The sequence below is a fragment of the Lentinus tigrinus genome, assembly GCF_003813185.1.
Source record: "Lentinus tigrinus ALCF2SS1-7 unplaced genomic scaffold L226scaffold_58, whole genome shotgun sequence".
Classification (NCBI taxonomy): Eukaryota; Fungi; Basidiomycota; class Agaricomycetes; order Polyporales; family Polyporaceae; genus Lentinus; species Lentinus tigrinus.
This window is the reverse complement of record NW_027137967.1, coordinates 11,471-30,380: the sequence shown is the minus strand read 5'-3', so window position 1 is coordinate 30,380 and position 18,910 is coordinate 11,471. Positions and strand designations below refer to the sequence as shown.

The 18,910-nt window shown below is 47.5% G+C and overlaps 2 protein-coding genes across 2 annotated transcripts; one reads left to right on the top strand and one right to left on the bottom strand.

The window, feature by feature from the left end:
* Positions 1–137: 137 nt before the first annotated feature.
* Positions 138–3,037, top strand: L226DRAFT_473083 (uncharacterized protein; the record flags this gene model as incomplete). Its single annotated transcript, XM_067676503.1, has 7 exons — positions 138–288; positions 327–475; positions 532–1,353; positions 1,407–1,583; positions 1,640–1,838; positions 1,888–2,660; positions 2,711–3,037. Coding segments are annotated over 7 exons (2,598 nt in total), but the record flags the coding sequence as incomplete, so codon positions are not given.
* An 11,347-nt stretch (positions 3,038–14,384) lies between these two features.
* L226DRAFT_576209 (uncharacterized protein) lies at positions 14,385–15,007 on the bottom strand (the record flags this gene model as incomplete). Its single annotated transcript, XM_067685314.1, has 4 exons — positions 14,385–14,481; positions 14,539–14,591; positions 14,798–14,949; positions 15,001–15,007. The coding sequence occupies 4 exons, from the start codon at positions 15,005–15,007 to the stop codon at positions 14,385–14,387; spliced, it is 309 nt and encodes a 102-aa protein (XP_067529223.1).
* Positions 15,008–18,910: the final 3,903 nt, after the last annotated feature.

Sequence of the window (18,910 nt, the reverse complement as noted above, 5' to 3'; positions counted from 1 at the left end):
TGCCGACCCTCGTGCCATCGCTCGCGTACACTTTGAGGAGCTGAGCCAGTATCTCGCTGCATATCTTGCCAAAGGTACGTCCCTTCACGCTCTCACTAGCACTCCCCATTCACCTATATTCATCTCGCGTACATAAAGAGCCTGCCAACTCCCGCTCCACTGCTCGTCAAAAGCTCACCCGGCTCACTCGCCAACAATTCCAGGAGCTATCAACAGACGTCTACGATGAGTTGATGCGACGAAAGAACAACACGTCCGACAATGAGGGTCAGTCCTATTCCAAGCCTCGTCCGATCCCATTGGCATCCTTACCCGTATTGTCGCAGTTCCTTTCCTCCCCGTCCGCGATGACTTCCACCCCAAGCGCAATCAGGCTCGCCAGAAGCTTGCTACCCTCCCCACCGGCAGATTCAAGGATCTCTCCAGTGACGTCTACTACGAGCTCGCCCGCCGCTATCCAGAGTTCAAGGAGGAGGTATGTCCTCCCTCCATTATCCCGCGCGCTCACATTTACACCCTCCGCGAGTTCAGATCGCTCCTCCTGACGCCTCAGGCGCTGCGATATCACCCGGATCCACTTACGATGATTATCCTTCACCAGACTTCCCCCGCAACGGCCGCTCCTCCGAAGACCGCGGCAATGACTCTGGCTACGGCGGAAGCACTCCAGGCGCATCCAACGCAGACACATACTCGCGTCGCAAGCCGTCCCAGGACATCTATGCAGGCTCAGACCGCCGTCGCCCATCGCAAGATACCACCCTCGGCCGGCGTCCGAGCGAGAGCGCGAGTGTAACAAGTGGCGGCGACGCACAGAGTGCGACCGCAGGCATGGGGATGATCATTCCAAACAAGAGCACCATAGCAGAGGAGGAGATCGAGGTGCCGTATGGACGTGACATGCGCGACTCGGCAGAGACCGCGCGAAATAGGGCTGGAGGGGCCAGCGACTCTGAAAGGGAGGATGAGCCCAGCCCGAGGAGCCCAGCCGCCGGCGGTTTGGCGGGACTCAGTGGACTTAGCGCGAGGCTGCAGCAAGCAGACGAGGATGACGGCGGCGGGCGGAGTGGGGACGACTACTATGACAGGTATGGACGACAGAGTGCGGCTTCGGATCGGTCGAATGGGGCGGCAGGGATTGGGTCGCGCCTATTGGGTGGCGGAGGGCGGACGAGCGTCGCCGGTGAGGATGAGCGAGTGCGGAGGGAGTACGAGTTCAAGATTGCGACGATGCAGACTCGGATTACGGGCCTCGAGCGGGATCTCCAGGACGTACAGGATCGGGAGCAGAAGTGGATGGATGGGGAGAAGCGCGTGCGGACGATGGAACAGGAGCTGGTCGAGCTTCGAAGGGTGCGTTTAAAGTGGGTGCAGGTGATAATCTGGGCTGACCACGGAATCCACAGAGGGTGGAAGAGAAAAGCTCGTCTATGCTTTCGCTGCAACAGGAGCTCGACGCGCTACGGGAAGAACGCGCGCGCGAGAGGGACATTGCGGAGCGGCGGCAGAGGCAGGACCAGGAGGAAATACGAGCCCTACAGGACAGGTGCGATCTCCTCGAGTCCAGCGGAGGAGGTGGAGGAGTAAGCCTTTTCATCCATTTCTACCCTACTTGCTACTCAGGCTAACACCACTCCAGGTGGACTCCGCTATTCTCGATCAACTGCGTACCGACATGGAGGGGTTGATGACGGAGCTTTCAGATCTGTCGCGGCGGAACGACGAGCTGATGTCGTCGAAGGACAACGACGTCGCCTTCATTCGCGAGCTCGAGGCGCAGGTGAAGGAATACAAACGCAAGTACGAGCAGGCCAAGACCGAGCTCCGAAGTGCAAAAGGTGCGCGCGCTGTTCTGTTCGTCGTCAATTATCGCTCACCCCATCACAGCGACATCGCAGCTATTCCTACAACCACCAAAGGTCGACGACCAGCTCCCTGTGGCGCGCGACGGCGGTCTCGTCGACATCCACGTCACCGGTTTCGTCTCCTCAATTGACAGCCTGCTCACAGCTGGTCGCTCGAACGCACCCACGCGCGTACTGCAGCCGATGAAGGGCGTCATCAATGCGGTCACTGCGATCATCGAAGATATACGCGTCTTTGAGCGACGGCCGCAACGCGATCGCGCAGAGGTCGACCTAGAGGCGCTCCAGGCTCTCCGCGAACGTCTCGACGCGACACTTAGCAACCTCGTTACCGCAGCGAAGACGCACGCGACGAGCGCAGGGATGGCCCCCGTCAGTCTGCTCGATGCTGCGGCCAGCCATGTCTCGGCGACCGTCACGGAAATCGGGAAGACGGTGCATATTCGCAAGGCGACGAAGGCGGAGCAGGATGCGTTCATGCCGCCTGGTTCGTCGAACGGCTCGGCAAATGGGTTCACGCCGTCGTTGAGGGCGGTGGATGAGCTTCGGTCGGCTTCTACGCATCAGAGGTCTGGGAGCAGCGCCAGCTCGCGAGGTGGGGATGACCTCAGGTTCGGGTCGTCCCCGACGTCGTCGCCTCGGATTACCCCCCGTCGACCGCCATCGAATATGTCAAGTTCGAACGCGAGCTCGCCGCCACCGCTGTTTGAGAAGAGTAAGGTGAACGGTGGGGGGAGTAAGAGCGATAGCTCGGTCACTGGGGAGGGTCCTGAGGATGCCTGGGCTGAGCTCAAGGTGCGCATTCTCGCCGTTAGATTTCCTTTCATGCTAACACGACTTTATAGCCATACCTGGAGGCACAGACGGAGTCGATCGTGTACGCGATCCAAAGCGTGCTTTCGGGCGTACGCAGCCCGACACCGTCCCCGACTCTGAATGAGAACCTGACACAGATCATCACGATCGTGTCGAGCATCGTTGCAGTGTGCAAGGACAACCTGCCGCCGGGGTCGAAGGCGCAGGGTGAGGAGATCCTCCGCGAGCTCGGCGAGCACGCGAACAAGCTCAGCGAGGTGCAGGCGCAGGCGGATATCACGAAGGAGAGCAGGCAGGTGATGGCGAAGAGCAGCTTTGCGGTCGCGAATGCGATGAAGGGGCTCATGAAGCTGTAGCTTCGTGTCGTTCTCGGCTTGCAGCTTTTGCGGTATGGGAGGGATGTGGAGTTTGGAGGCTGTCGCTGGTCGCGGTCGGTTGGGTGTAGCATACCCATGCATTCGCGTACTCGTACATACATGTTATGGTTTTTGTAGGAGTTAAGGGGATTGGGGACTCGGATAGGGTATACCCCCGTCGTGTGTGGCACGTTCGTTTATCATATTTTATGCACTGCTTCATGATGATATGTGGTCCCTTCAGTTACTCATGAATTGACATGAAGAAAGGGGAGTGTCCTGAGAATCATGTGCGAGATGACAATTGATTAACTTCAATTTTGGTTGCTTTCTAGCAGTCAATTGTCTTGGAGCAAGTCCACAATTGTTGCAAGATACACTTATGTAGAGTGGGCAGTGTGGCAATGGCAATTCAAGAGAGGTTTCTTGGCACTTTGTGTTAGACCATCATTATCAAAGGCTACATACAGTACATAGAAGCACTAAATAGTATTAGTAATGAGGAGCACACATCAGCAAAATCTACCCTTGCAAATTTGCAACAATTATTGCATATCAGCACACATAGGGTACTAGGGTCATTCTGACAATATTAGTAGATGAGGGCAAAATTGAATGGTGGTGTTCAAAAGGAGTAGTTGAGTGACATTTTCAACACAATAACAACAGGATAGTAATAATTATCAACCCATTAGAGACACACTACAGTCATGATAACAGATATTATACACAAAGACTGATTATCAGTTATACAAGAGGTGAAAAAGTACTTACTAATCACTGTTTTTGCAACATTACCTTCTACTGGACGTGTCTGTTATATAAGTCTGGGTGTAGTATATATCTGATTTTCAGTTCAGATATTTCATTAACACCCTTATTAACACCTCTACCTTACCTCCTAATCCATCTCTTGACTCCCACCTTTGACCAGACCTCTGCCTCACCCATTGAAGCTTGACTCCACCTCTCATGTTGAGCCCCTCATTTGTAGCTTGACTTTGTCTCATTGTTGAAACCATGCACACAAGTTGAACTCCAAAAGGAAGTCCAAAGTCCAAAGTCAGAAAGTGCACAGTAAGTGAAGACTTTGGTGAAGTAATTGACCAACACCCAAAGATGCATTGATGTCTTCAATTTGCAGAAGTCCAACAAGAGGCTCTGGAGTTTATACTGAAGCAAGCTATGAGTAAGAGAGTCAAGCAGAGAGTAAGGAATAGAGACAAGAGCAGAAGTCAAGAGTCAGAGGTCAGAGGTCTGATGGATAATTGGATGGAGTTCAGACAAAGGTTGCAGAGGAAGTCAGATAGATTGAGTTTTGAGTAGCTGAGTAGTCGATGGACGAGTAACGAGATATCAGAACTAAGGAACTATACAACTGTAAAGTATGTCTTATATATGAATATCCGAATGTCCAGTCAGAGTTTGATAGGAGCAGAGACAGGAGACAGGATGCAGATGTGATGAGGTGGAAGCAAACAATAGTATAAGTAATGGACAAACATCATAATGCAAGCAGATGACAGAGCAGATGTCTGAAAGCAAATGGAGTCTGGGCAGAAGTCCAAATAAGGCATGATGAGGAGGAACAAGAGTGATGAAGTCATAACTGGGAAAGGGGGCGGAGTTCAGAGATAGTCCTGTCAGAATTGTGGTGAAGAAGTGGTGGAGATGAGGGACTTGGGCACAGGATGTGACACTCATATGTTAAGTCTCTCATTTGTCTGTACTCTGTCTTATATCTAACTCTGAACTTCAGACTCCAAACTCAGAGTCACTTCACTCTTTATAAATAGAGGACACTGAGACATTAACTCAGAGCATTGCTAATAGCTAACTATAAGCTGCACACAAAGTATGACTAATATTAAGTTACAGTGTAATGCAGGCATTTGGGCACAAGGATCACATCCAGCCTCACATCCACAACATCACCAGTAGATTGTCAAAAATCTTAGCTGACTTAGCTAAATTAAGTGCTGGTCAATATTGCAACAATGGCCAAGTCAATTCAGCTGAAATTAGATGGAGATGTTTGCATGCTTATACACCACATCTCTCAAAATTGTGAGGAGAACTGAGTAAGCTATGAACAGATGAAGCATACCCTTTTTTGGGGGCATAGTTAGCTAAGACAGGGCAGCTTAGTGCCCATAAGTGCCCATTTAATTTCCTTTTTAGTCAAGGTAAGTTGTGCTAAGTTGAGTTAAGTCATGCTAAGTCAGCAAAGATTTTCAACAATCTACTGATGATGATAATGAACAGAGATATGATATGTCAACAGAAAGTTGGGGATACCCACTTTACTACTGTTCCTTGCACCTCAGTCTCTTACATCCACTTCTAACTTCTTCAATGTTCATTTTGAGCTTTGCATGCAAAAACCCTTCAATGAGAATGTCACCTTGGATGAAGTTTTGGTCATGTCATATATCTTTTACTTTACCCCTGATCAGCCCATTATTAATCATTGTCCTGTATGACCAGACACAGCATTCAGTATCCTCCCCCTCAATGAGACCGTGTCTCTTCTATTTCAAGGTACAACTATGTCAAAAATTTGCCCAAACATTGGAATGCAATCTCATTCTGATGTATTTGGGTCAATATCTGACCTAGTGGAGCCTCAATATTAAATCAATGTTTGCTGTCAGATATTAACCATTGCTTACTTGACTCTAAGCTCCAATTATCTTCAGGTGGTTCCCAATGGGCCTATGGGAATCTGGATGCCAGTGTGTGCTTAGCCCATCAGGATCACATCCTGATGCATCTGGAACCTTTGGTTAAATTTCTGACATACTACTCTGTGCAGCGATGCAGCTGATGCTCTCAGTGAGAGTGACCCCCTTAGCTTGGGCAAATCTAAGTAAGAAGTGTACCTGTTATGGGGAACAGCCAGCTGTACAATCTTAATGATCAGGAGAGTTGGGCTAATAACCTCTTCAATTTAGTTATTGAGCCTGGTGACCATCAGATGAACATCAGAATGCAGCTTCAGTATAGGAAGACTGGCTATTGGGAATCCTTCTTAGCAATAAGAAGAATAATGGGGCTGAGGATTAGGAGTCAATAAATGACAAGCTCTTTGCAAACTATCTTGTTACTTGAACACATCTGCAAGTATTCTTGGATAGTGTTAGGACTATGCGCACAAGTCGAACTCCGAAGGGAAGTCCGAAGTCCGAAGTCCGAAGGTGCGCGGGAATGAAGACTTTGGCGAAGTTATTGACCAACGCCCGAAGAGTCGTCGATGTCTTCAATTTGCGGAAGTCCGACAAGAGGCTCCGGAGTTTATACCGAAGCAAGCTACGAATAAGAGAGTCAAGCAGAGAGTTAGGAACAGAGACGAGAACAGAAGTCAGAGGTCGGAGGTCGGAGGTCCGGTCGGAAGGTCGGACGGAGATCAGATGGAGGTTGGCAGAGAAGTCAGATAGATTGAGTGCTGAGTAGTCGAGTGGGTAAATGAGATATCAGAACTGAAGAACTATGCGACTGTAAGGTAGGGATTATATACGGAAGTCCGATAGGAGTCCGACAGGAGTAGAGACAGGAGGCGGACTGCGGAGATGACGGAGCGGAAGCAAATAAACTGGGCTAGTAAGTATAGGCGGCGGATACACTGCGGAGATGATGGAGCGGAAGCAACTGAACTGGGCTAGTAAGTGTAGGCAGCGGATACTGATGTCATAATACGATCGGATGACAGAGCGGGGGTCGGAGGCAATCGGAGTCCGGACGGAAGTCCGGATAAGGCAGGAGGGAAAGGAGTAGGGGTGGTGACGTATTAGCTGGGAAAGGGGTGGAGTTCAGGGGTAGTCGGGTCGGGGTTGTGTCGGAGGGGCGGCAGGGCGGACTTGGGCACGGGATGTGACAGATAGCTGAAAGTATACTTGCTGTATTTTGGTCACACTTGGACTTGCATACTCTATTCTCTATAGACTATTGTCCTTCAGTATTATTGTCTAGTCCCATTGTTCTTGAAAGATTTTTCAAGCACTATTGTACTATTCCCTTTACTTTTCCACTCTACAGTCTACAGTCTTATGTCTGAGACTTATCATTTTCTTCTCCTTAATGTCTTCATGTTATTATCCTATTTCTATTGTCTCTTCTCTATTGTCCAGTCAGACATAGCTCAGATGATGTTTGAGGCTGAGCACAGCTTGATCTGCAGGTGACCTGGAGCTGAACCTGCAGATCAAAAGTTCTGATCCAGAGCTGTGCAGGTCTGAGCTGTCAGTTGATCTGGATCTGTAGGCCCAGGTCACTGCAGCCCCAGATCCAGCTCATTGCCTTTGATCCATAAGTAATATATGCATTAAACGTACATATTTTATAACATTATATCACTATTCAATAAAGTTTTCATTCTACCTTACCAATCGTCTACAGCTCATTGGTATATTGAACCTTTGATCTGGCTCACAATACCTGCAGATATACCTGCAAGTGACCTAGAGCTGCATTCAGCCTTCATGATGTTTGACAATATTTGTAGAATTTCCCACACAGACAATATATGTATCCTTATCCCTCAAGGGATGGAGATGAACATTTTCTCTCCTCCATCTCTTCCCACTCTGAAGTTGAGCACTTTCTAAGGCAATTTTTATTGTACTGCTAAAATAGCAGTTGATTCTTCATCATTTATCAAGTCATACACACATATGTCTATATGAATGAAGTAAGGCATCCTCGAGTGATCCACTTTGCATTATCAAGTCATATTTAAGTCATTATACAAGACCTACAATCAGTGACTAATATATATTATACAGACATTCAAGCTATTATAGAAATAATGTCAGTCTACAGCAAACCTGTCCACAGACCATTTAATATTTAACAGCCAATACAGTCAACACCCTCTTAACCCATACCTCTGATAACTCATAGAATTTTGGCATATGTTGCTTGTGGATCAAAGAAAATGATCTGGATCTGGATCTGCAGATCTAGATCAATTGGCAGTTCAGATCTAAATCAGAGCTCTTGATCTACCATGAGCTGCAGATTCAGCTTCAGGTCATCTACAGATTGATCCATGCTCAGCCTTAATCCTTTCATTCTCTAGGACCTGGAAATTCCTCCACCTGTCACATTCCATGCTGAAGTCCCTCAACTCCAACCTGTCACATTCTGTGCTTAAGTCCCTCATTCCCCGCCACTTCTTCACCACAACCCTGACAGGACTACCTCTAAACTCCGCCCCCTTTTTCAATTATAACTCCATTACCCTCGTTTCTGCTCATCATGCCTTACTCGGACATCCGCTCGGACTCCGTTTGCTTCTGGACATCTGCCCTGTCATCCGCTTGCATTATGACATTGTATTCATTACTTATACTTAATAGGGCTTAATCATTTGCTTCCACCTCATCACATCCGCATTCTGCCTTCTGTCTCTACTCCTATCGGACTCCGATAGGACATTCGGATATTTGTATATAAGACATACCTTACAGTTGAATAGTTCCTCAGTTCTGATATCTCGTTACTTGTCCTTCGACTATTCAGTTACTCGGAACTCAATCTATCTGGCTTATCCCGCAACCTCCATCTGAACTCCATCTGATTCTCCATTGGACTTCCACCTCTGTCTCACAACTTCTGTTCTTGTCTCTGGTCCTAACCCTCCGCTTGACTCTCTTATTTGTAGCTTGCTCTGGTATAAACTCCTGAGCCTCTTGTCAGACTTCCACAAATCGAAGACATCAACACATCTTCGGGTGTTGGTCAATAACTTCGCCAAGTCTTCACTTATTGTGCACTTTTGGACTTTGGACTTTGGACTTCCGTTCAGAGTTTGACTTGTGTGCACAGTGCTAACACAACCCAACTCTGGTCAGACTTTCCTCCAAACTCTACCCTCTTTCAAAGTTATGATATTACTACCCTCTTTCTACTCATCATGTCTTATCTGAACTTCCACTTAAACTCTGCTTGCTTCCAGATTTTTGCTATATCATCCACTCATACCATGATATTTGTCCCATCACTTAAACTTGATTAATTTGATTATTTGTATCCACCTTATTACATCTACATTCTGTCTCCTGTCGCTACTCCTCTTAGACTTTTATTAGACATTCAGACTCTATATATGAACTGTACCTTACAGTTACTTAATTTCTTAGTTCTGATAGTGTTCACTCATTCACTTAACTACTCAGATACTCAGAACTCAATTTATATGACTCACTTTGAAATCTCTGTCCAAACATCCCTTCAAACCTCCAACATCTGACCTCCAACATTTCTGTTCTTAACTCTCTGCTTGACTTTCTTACTTATCAGGGCAGAGGTTAGAAGTCCAATGGAAAGGTTGGAGGGAGTTTGGATGGAGGTTTTGGAGTAAGTCAGATATATTGAGTTCTGAGTCACTGAGTAGTCAAATGGACAGATAAATGAGATATCAGAACTGAGAAACTAAGTGACTGTAAGATAAGGCTTACATACAAAGTCCGAATGTCCAATAGAAGTCTGACAGAAGTAATGGCAGGAGAAGGAATGCAAATGTGATGAGGCAGATATAAACAATCAAACCTATTAAGTATAAATGATGGATATAGGTGTTATAAGGCAGCGCCCCTCCGGGCAGACCTAGCTGCGAGTGGTGTTGTGTGTCTGTGCATGCGTCGTTGGGCAGTCTGGGTGTTGAAGAGCATGTGTTTTATTGGGATTCACGGAGTGGCAGACGTGATCGTGCAGCAAGGTATATCACAAGGTGGTGGTATAGCAAGCGAACAAGAGAGTAGTAGTAGGATGGTCTTCTCAGAACAATACGTCGCGGGTTGCTACAGAAGACCCCTTAGCTTAATGAATAAGCGGTCTAAGAAATTGCACCCACTGTGCTCGCTCGACCATAAGAGAAGATCGCTTTTTGCCTTGAACAGCACGCGCACACCATACATCATGCATACAAAACACATTGTTCGATACCGAATGTACCATACCACATCCACCATCACATGGCTCTCCATTGAATGAACACGAAGCACCAACATTAACCTTTACCGTGACCACATGACACACCCGTGCACACCACATACCTTTTATATCAACACGTGCACACAACATACCTTTTATATCAACACCTGAAACACTTCTCTGGGCATCTGGCATCACTCTTCCACTCTTAAAGACTTTGCAATTACTGCCCTACAGACCTGTCCACTTCTCGTGGCCAGGAATATGAGAATAATGCCATGACCATATCCCTATTACCTGTCTTGTGTGCTTCCCAGACCACTGTCTTCTCTCAGAAACAACCTGAGTATGCCCTACTACCGTACTGCCGCTCGCAATATGGCCATGGTCAAAGGCTCTTGCCACCTAGCACACTCGTGTGCGAGAGGTGCAATTGCACGCAAACACAAGCTGTGCTCGCAGCTCTCACGAGCAATTGCTTTGCAGGTGCACAAACATTGGCCCCATTGCCAATACACTGTTAGTCAGTGGATGCGCCCAGAGACTGCAATCAAATGCAGTGCTTCATCTCGTGCATATGTGCCAGCAATCATTTTCGACTTTTTGCCAATGTAACACGTATATGGCTAGTTCACCAACCAAACTACTGCAATTGAGATATTGATTGGCTACAAATGGAAACAATACACTGAATACCTACTGGTACAGAGGATTCTTCACTACATGGCGGTATAGTTATACTATCTGCGAAACGAGCTCAAAATTGCTTCAGGGCTAACAGAAGTGAATCTTTCAACACAAGTCGATGTTGCAGGCAGTGACTGATCCACATAAACAAACAAAAAGGGATAGCCTGTAACTGAAGGGAGAACAATTCAATCATAGAAGTAACAATCAGAAGCCTTGGCCGTAGACATAGCAGTCGTATGAACTGGAGCGATGCCTTCAATTGTACACTTACAAATTGGATGACCCAAAACAGATGTTCCACCATGACATAGCACGTTCTTCTTTGCTACATGATGGAGACAACACGTATTCCACTGGTGGCGACACATCTCTGCAAGCACGCACAGTACATTGGTCTGTGTAGTCTTGTTAGATAACTCTTACAAATGAGACAATAGCCACAGAAGTGCTTACCGATTCCACCAACATTAGAGTTGATAACGGAAGGGTTCCCATTGGTGTCCCTATCTGATGCTTTGCGTTCTGCATACATAGTTTTCAATCTGTCAACCCAAAGTGATCTAGGATTGATCTTTCAAAAGCTTACTGAGCAAGAACGAGCATGGTATGTTCCTCTGTATGCACCTCGGACATGCAGACACATCGTCATTGGTCGTATCTTCCACCGGTGTGACAAGGCACCTAACTCTGTTCCGTTGACTTCACACCAAACATGAGGTATACGACCGAACATGATCTGTCAGAGGTACTTACCACATATCACATGCTTTTTTCACTTTCCCACTGCATTTAAGATCATGGGACGGCCACTCGCAATCGAGGTGACGTCTCTCGCATTGCAGGCAACAACCGGGCCAGCCATGAGGTAGAACACATTTCACTGGATAAGTAGTGCTCGTTAGTCATAATTGACATTACTAATATAGCAGATCACATTCACCTTTCTTCACCACACAACTATTGCAGGCTGCATGCCGAGAGGAGATGTTGTATACCGGATGAGACATAGCTATAGTGGGGGATAAATGTAGTTGGGCCCGCAGATGGCAGCCCTCTCTTCTATAAGAATGGCAGGTCTGGACCTATATTGTAACCGTGTACTGCAGGGTTTGTCTCACGCTGAATACCATCGACGACTGGTCTCTGACGTGACAGAGAAGGTTTCGCACAAATGGCGCACACCAAGATCAAAGGCTAATACGACAACATGGTCAGTGACCACACTATAGATCATCATATACAGCCAGTGAATGACACTTACCTGGTGCAATCGATGGAATCGGCAAAGCTCCAAAGTGCTAACAGCCGTCTGCCCCTCTAAAACATAACACGCAGCATCTTATCACGGACATAAAAAAGAAAGAACCTTGTACAAACACAACTATGAGAAAGATATTAGACCAGACAATGGAATGACTATGTTTGTGTTCTCACGCAAGGTGCCGGTGCTACCTTCAGCTTCGTTCAGTGGCTACCGGACTGGTATGTTCCACGTGAATATACTGTGCCAGTTACCACCACATGCCGACATTCTGGACAGCCAGATGACTGCCTTACACATCACGCGTGCACTTGCATGCAGTCTGTCAGATACAAAACATGCATGATACTCATTGTCCGCCATCAACCTCCCCTCCCCTAGTTCCTTGTTACTTTGGTTCACTCAATATGCAAAGGCTGATCTCGTTAGAGGAAAACCTTGACCAACAACTCAATCCTTGCCGTACATAGCTCTGTATACCTCGTCCATTACGGCCATGCTGACTACAATGCGAAACAGCTTTCTCTGATCACAGAATGCCACAATATCCAGTCTCTGTCATTGGATAGCATCACATGATCATATGCCAATTGTTCTGAGACTTCTCAAACCATTCTCAAGGTATGGGAATTCACAATCAATCAATCATGAAGCCCTCATATGTGGAGAAGATGTCCCTGAAAAGCTGCCGAGTTCCTTCATGAAATGGAGAAGATGCCACTGGTTTACGAACACCAAGGCATAATGTTCACCCTTGATGAAGAAGCTATTCAATTGACTGATGTGTGTATGTTTATATCAAGGTGGGCATATTTGTAGTGAAGAACTGCAGTCTATGGCTTGCTCTTAATGCCAGACTGCTCCTACTTGCTGGTGGACATTCATAGTCACCTTGATTGCAATCCTTGATATCAGTAGGCATCACCCAGTTGCTCTGTTGCAGACAATCTTCTGATTTCCAACCAAATATTAATAGAACCTTCCATAAAATCGAAGCACACTCTGAGCATGAACTGATGCAGCATTCCAAACTGTACGGCATGAAACAGAAGCCGAACATCTAAAAAATCTGACTGTGTCACCATGATATGGAGATACGTAAGAATACTACAGCGTCTGATGGCTCCTAGCCTTAGGTAGCATGCAATACTATCGGATGCAGTTAGATGTTCTGGCTTCCAGTGATAAGGGCCTAGTACATTCTGATGGCTTGAAGATAGGTACCTGTTGTAATATAATATAGTTCCGTAGATAAGGTATAAATTAGCACCTACAGATGGACTTAGCCTTTGTTCCCAATGAACTGGATGAATGTAGTCACTATGACATCCCTATAACAAATAATCATGTCAAAACATGTTTGATTTTATAGACCACTACATATCCACTTTGAATATTCATTGGAGGCATAATCACAGCATGCAATAGTAGAATCAACATAAGAGCAATCAACACTAAGGTTTCATGTACATTCACCACACAAAAGCCTGTATAACAGCCTAATTGTTTTTGAACCCAATGATCAACATGACTAGAGTAGACAAAAGTACGTGTAAATATCATCAATATCCTCATCTTTGATGTTCACGTATCATCACAGAACCGGGGGTCCCAGATATACGGCCATATCTCACCCTGTAGTTCGCGAATTGGCCTGTATGGGTCCAGTAATAGGGCTTAGGTTATAAGTGTGCTCCCGGTTAATGCAGACACTCAAATTTACTTACCATATACTTATTTACTTACAATATGTTCCCCTTACTAGATAAATCACTGTATGGAAGCATTCCATAAGGACGGTTCACGGTAATTGGCCATCGGATTCTGACTACAGCATGTAAGATAGTTGGACAATGATATGCATCTGTATTTACAGAGCCAGTAATATGAATGAAGAGAGAGCTGCAGTAGCTTTCATGAATCATCGCCAACAGAAACTCGCATGGGAAGATGTCTAAAGATTGAATAGATTCATTGACAGTCAAACCCAATACACGGGCATATTGGCACCGAGCTACAGAGTCCGAGACAAAACATGGGGGCAAGAGGCATACGGGTCCTGGTGGCAGCAGAGTATTGAAGCAGCGAAATTGTTCAAAGACCTGCAAAGGATACTAATCCAGCGAACATCAGCAAAATGGGTGAGAGCAATTGAAAGGGAGAGAGCGTGCTTACCATTTGTTGGAGGGAGCCTTGACTCAGCAAGAGTCATGCTACTCAGCAGTATGGTCAGTGAAGGGTGCATGTACATACTCAGCCAGAGCGTACTCACCTAACCGTTATCATCATTGTCGTTGACGTCGCAAAGGTGTTGCCATGGTCGCAGGTGTAGCAATAGCCACAATGGAACCACTCCCTAGAGATGAGAATGCACCTGATTGCACACCACAAACATGTGTGCCAGTGAGTGGAGATACCCTGTGTGTGGTGCATGCACAAATGACTGATGTCGATAATTGTTGTTTAGCCCAGTGCCATACTCGAGCGAAGTGACACAAAATCACCTTTCAGATCTGCCAGGTTGAACATGCCATCTGCCGGCACAGCCGGCTTCTTGTACCTGTCAGTTACTGTGAGCTACTTTGCACGCAGTCGGCGAGGTGGCACAAGCACATACAGCTGCGGCAATGGCGCCTGCAAAACGAGCGGCTGGTTGACAGGCTTTGGTAGCTTGAAGAGATGTGCCACGGGTCATGCAGCATGGATGAGCGCGCCTTGCACCATTTGCACTGTGATCTTCACCAAGCATTGAAGCAAGGCGCCGCCACCATCGTCAGCATGCTTGCTCACGCAGTAAGCTTCAGGCCATTACATACCAGACTTATGGGTTTGGGGTATACGGTTGGCGCACTAGTGGAAGAGACAACACCACATACCTGAGCACATCCATCGCACACCATGCTGTGGTCGCTCTGTACAGATGCAGCATCAACATGCGTGCCGGTTCTCAGCACGGTGTGCAAATACGTGGATCCGTAGGAGTTGCGCTGCGGGTGGCCATTCGCACTGCCCACCAGCGAATCCCAGGCTGCGATCACAGGTCAGTGTAGGATGATGTTTGAAGCTGGAATGTACTTACCAGGCATATCACATGAATGAGCTGTTCAGCGGTGATGATTTTGTAGTAGTAGTGTACATAGAGTGGTGGGGTACCTTGCAACTGCCCGCACTTGATGTCTATGCGTGGGCAGCCTGGGGTAGGTCAGGATAAGAGCGCATATAATGACCCAGTTGCACATACACACCTTCCTCGGCCTGTCAGCTGCCTATGTTGCCCTGAGTAGAGTTTTTCCCCGCCGGAGACCAACCCTGGGAGTTCTGCATCAAAGCTGGGGCATTCTTGGCCACTGTTGCAGACGACGTGCTTGGTTTTGATGGCCGCGCACGCCACTTGTTTGTGACCGCATTCGTGGTGATGGCTCACATGGCGTGTGATTGCAATTGTTGAGAAGAAGTGGGAAAGCAGACGAGAACAATGAGCACAGGTAGTGGTGGTAAAGAGACAAAAGCGGGAGAAGGGAGAAGTGTCACGGAGGTCCATTATGTAGCCCGCCTGCCAAAGTTGCGTGAGCGGTGATACGTCTATCGAGAACCTAACTGCGGCGAGCGGAAATAGAGATCAGGACAGGGTATGTAGTGTGCAAGGTGGGATGAGGTTCCTGACTGGTCAAGGTCTGGGACTAGTTCTCAGATAGTGGTAGGGGGACGTAACAGGATGAACGGACAGGGAGACTCAATGGTGACTTGTCCGAACGGACGGTAGATACTCGGAGATGGTTGTGGTATCAGGGGCTTGGACGGAAGGGACAGGTCCCAGTTGTCTCATTTTTCGGAGAACCAGACGGCAAGCAGTGAGTGGTAGATGGTGCGGTACGGTACTGGGCTGACAGTAGGCAGGGGCTAAGGGGTCCTTGACAGTGAGAACCACCGGACGTTACTTCTGAGGGTATAGATGGTAACGGAGATGGTGTCAGAAACGGTAGATGGTGCTGACGGTGGATGGTCGGTATAAGAACTTTTCTGTTTTTGCGGTAGGGCGGTCAAAAGACTGAGAACTGTGCTGTGTGGGGGAAACTGAGTCTGGGGGTTGCTTCCTGCTATGCTACGGATACAAAAGGGACTTCTGGACAGGAACTACGCACAGACCATGAACAGGAACCGGGGCCATACCGTCCAATGAGCGTCCTCCGGCTTCCGGTTACCTCCCGACATGTGTTCCTCCTGGTCCCCCACGTGTTTCCTTCTGGTTGTGTTCGAACCCCAGTTCCGGTGACGACTGCCAGTGAGAAGTGCCCAAAGGCGCGGAGAGAGAGAGAGAGTGAGTGAGAGAGGGAGGTGTCCTGGGGGCTTCTAAGGTAACGCTGTGCTAGCAGGCAGAAAGGAACACCGAGGTCCGTTGTGAGCACCGCCACCGGAGAGGTCCCTCCTGCACCTGACGAGGTCCGCCACTGGTAAGAGCCTCAGAGTGAGAGTGCGGAGCAGCCGGAGCCAGCCACTATCGATACCCATTAGCGGCTGATCCTCCACTTGCCTAAAACATGTGCGTGTCATACGGCACGCTCACATCATGTGGGCGCGTTTCAGCCTTGCAATTTCTTTCAGATAATATGTAATATGGCTGGTGGTGACAACGACGACATATATGGTCACGATGTACATTGTAGAGACCAAGACGAGGATGTGCACGAGGATGATGACGTTCTGTATGCTCAGGTTTGCGCTCGAGTCACCTCCTGATGTGCGCGCACAAGCAGAAATCTTCTCAAACTGAGTCTCTCAGGCATGCATAACAACTGATCATGCCATGTCATTATTAGAACAAACTGTTGGCTCATTGTAATCGAGCTTCGAGTCGGATGGAATCATATAGGCAGCTGTCGGATAGATGGTTCCCAATCAGGCAATGTAGATGCCCAGTACTTGGACCGGAGTCTGTCTCGCTCTGCACACACCATCTTGCCCGTATTTCCCTGTCGTCAACTCCCCCATTTGCTGATGATGTTGAAAGCGATGTGTCTGCAAACTTCAGCACTAACACACTACTGTAAAACGGGCGTACAGATGATAATGGTGACTGTTCGGCTGAACAAGTGTGAGAACTTTCTAAACAAAGAATGATGAAAGCTATACAACATCTGACAAAGCATTTGGACTGAATGCCCGGTGTACATGCTCTCCTTACGAGGAGCAAACAAAGTAACCACCGTAGCTCGCGGAACATCCTAACATTCCCTACAAGTCAGTTCGGAGGACAACCCTGCACTGGTCATCAAGAAGTGTCTCCTGGGTTGCATGAACTCCAGAACGTAGTGGTTAGTCATCTATCTCCTAACTTTGCATTCATAGAGTTTACACTCGACCTTGCCATCCTATTGCAAGGCCAGTGTCCTTGTCCTCCCGCGGGCCCTCCTCTACCTCACTGTCTTCGCTGCCTTCCGATCTCTTATGTCTCAGTCCGCAGAACCTGAATATGGCCTGTCACTGATGTAAACCCAATGGCAGACATGACCCTACATCCTACTGACATACACACATCCAACACCTCATCCTCCACCTCAATCATTACAAAACTGGCACCACCACACCACATATACATGAAACGCTCCATGAAATCTATATGAATGTATTACCACAGAAAAGTCTCTTAGTCTATGGGATAAGTGAACCAACAGCCTTGACTCACAGTATTAGTTCGAAACCCTGTCTTCGTGCAACAAATACCCACTTTTTTCCTCCAATGTCACACAGCACGGGCACGTGACACCCCATGTGGCATGTGTACGCAACACAATATTCCATATGGAACGTACAGACTGCATCTGCATCGCATGGCTCTCCATTGAATGAACACAAAGCACTGACATTAACCCTTACCGCGACCACATGACGCACCCGTGCACACCACATACCTTTTATATCAATGTGTGCACACAACATGCTTTTTATATCAACACCTGAAACACTTCTCTGGGCGTCTGGCACCACTCTTCCACTCCTAAAGACTTTGCAATTACTGCCCTACAGACCTGTCCACTTCTCGTGGCCAGGAATAATATGAGTGAATGACAGAGCAGAAGTCCAGAAGCAAGCAGAGTCTAATCAGAAGTCCAAGTAAGGTATGATTAATAGAAAGAGGGTGATAAGGTCATAATTTGAAAAGGGGGTGGAGTTCAGAGAAAGTCTGGTTAGGGTTGGGTTGGGCTTGAGGGACTTCAGCACAGGATATGACAACACTGGTGACTGGTACACAGCCCACACTGCATAGTATACTTAGTGGAGAAGACATGATATAAGAGCAGGCTGTTTCAGGAGAAATTGATGGCATTATGAGTATCTAGTACTCAATCATGTATCAATACAAAAAGGACAGTTTCTAGCTCAGCTTGTCTGAGTCTGACTACTATTGTGTATAAACATTGGCTATATGCAAGTTTTGGCCATATATGGGCACTAACCATGTGCAAGTGTTCAAGTTGGCCATGCCCCTAATCTGCACAGCAGAAGGTGGAAGTCTCTGAAGATTAATCACAGAATCATTATTAATGCTGGCTTGCACCAGCACACAGTCAACTTGTGCACTCAGGGCCCCATCTTTAATAAGGGTAAGTAGTGCTAAAATTAGGTACTCCCTACAGGCTACAAAGAATGACATACAAAGTCTGTAATTAAGTGCAGATGCAGGAAGTAGGACACCCATGCAGAAAGCCATATGAAGGAGCATGTGCAGGTGTGAACTTATACTACACTTGCATTAATAGCCAGTTGTTGAAATTATGTAACATTATACTATATATGTGTTGTTGTCACATCCCGTGCCCAAGTCCGCCCTGCCGCCCCTCCGACACAACCCCGACCCGACTACCCCTGAACTCCGCCCCTTTCCCGGCTAATACGTCACCACCCCTGCTCCTTTCCCTCCTGCCTTATCCGGACTTCCGCCCGGACTCCGATCACCTCCGACCCCCGCTCTGTCATCCGATCGTATTATG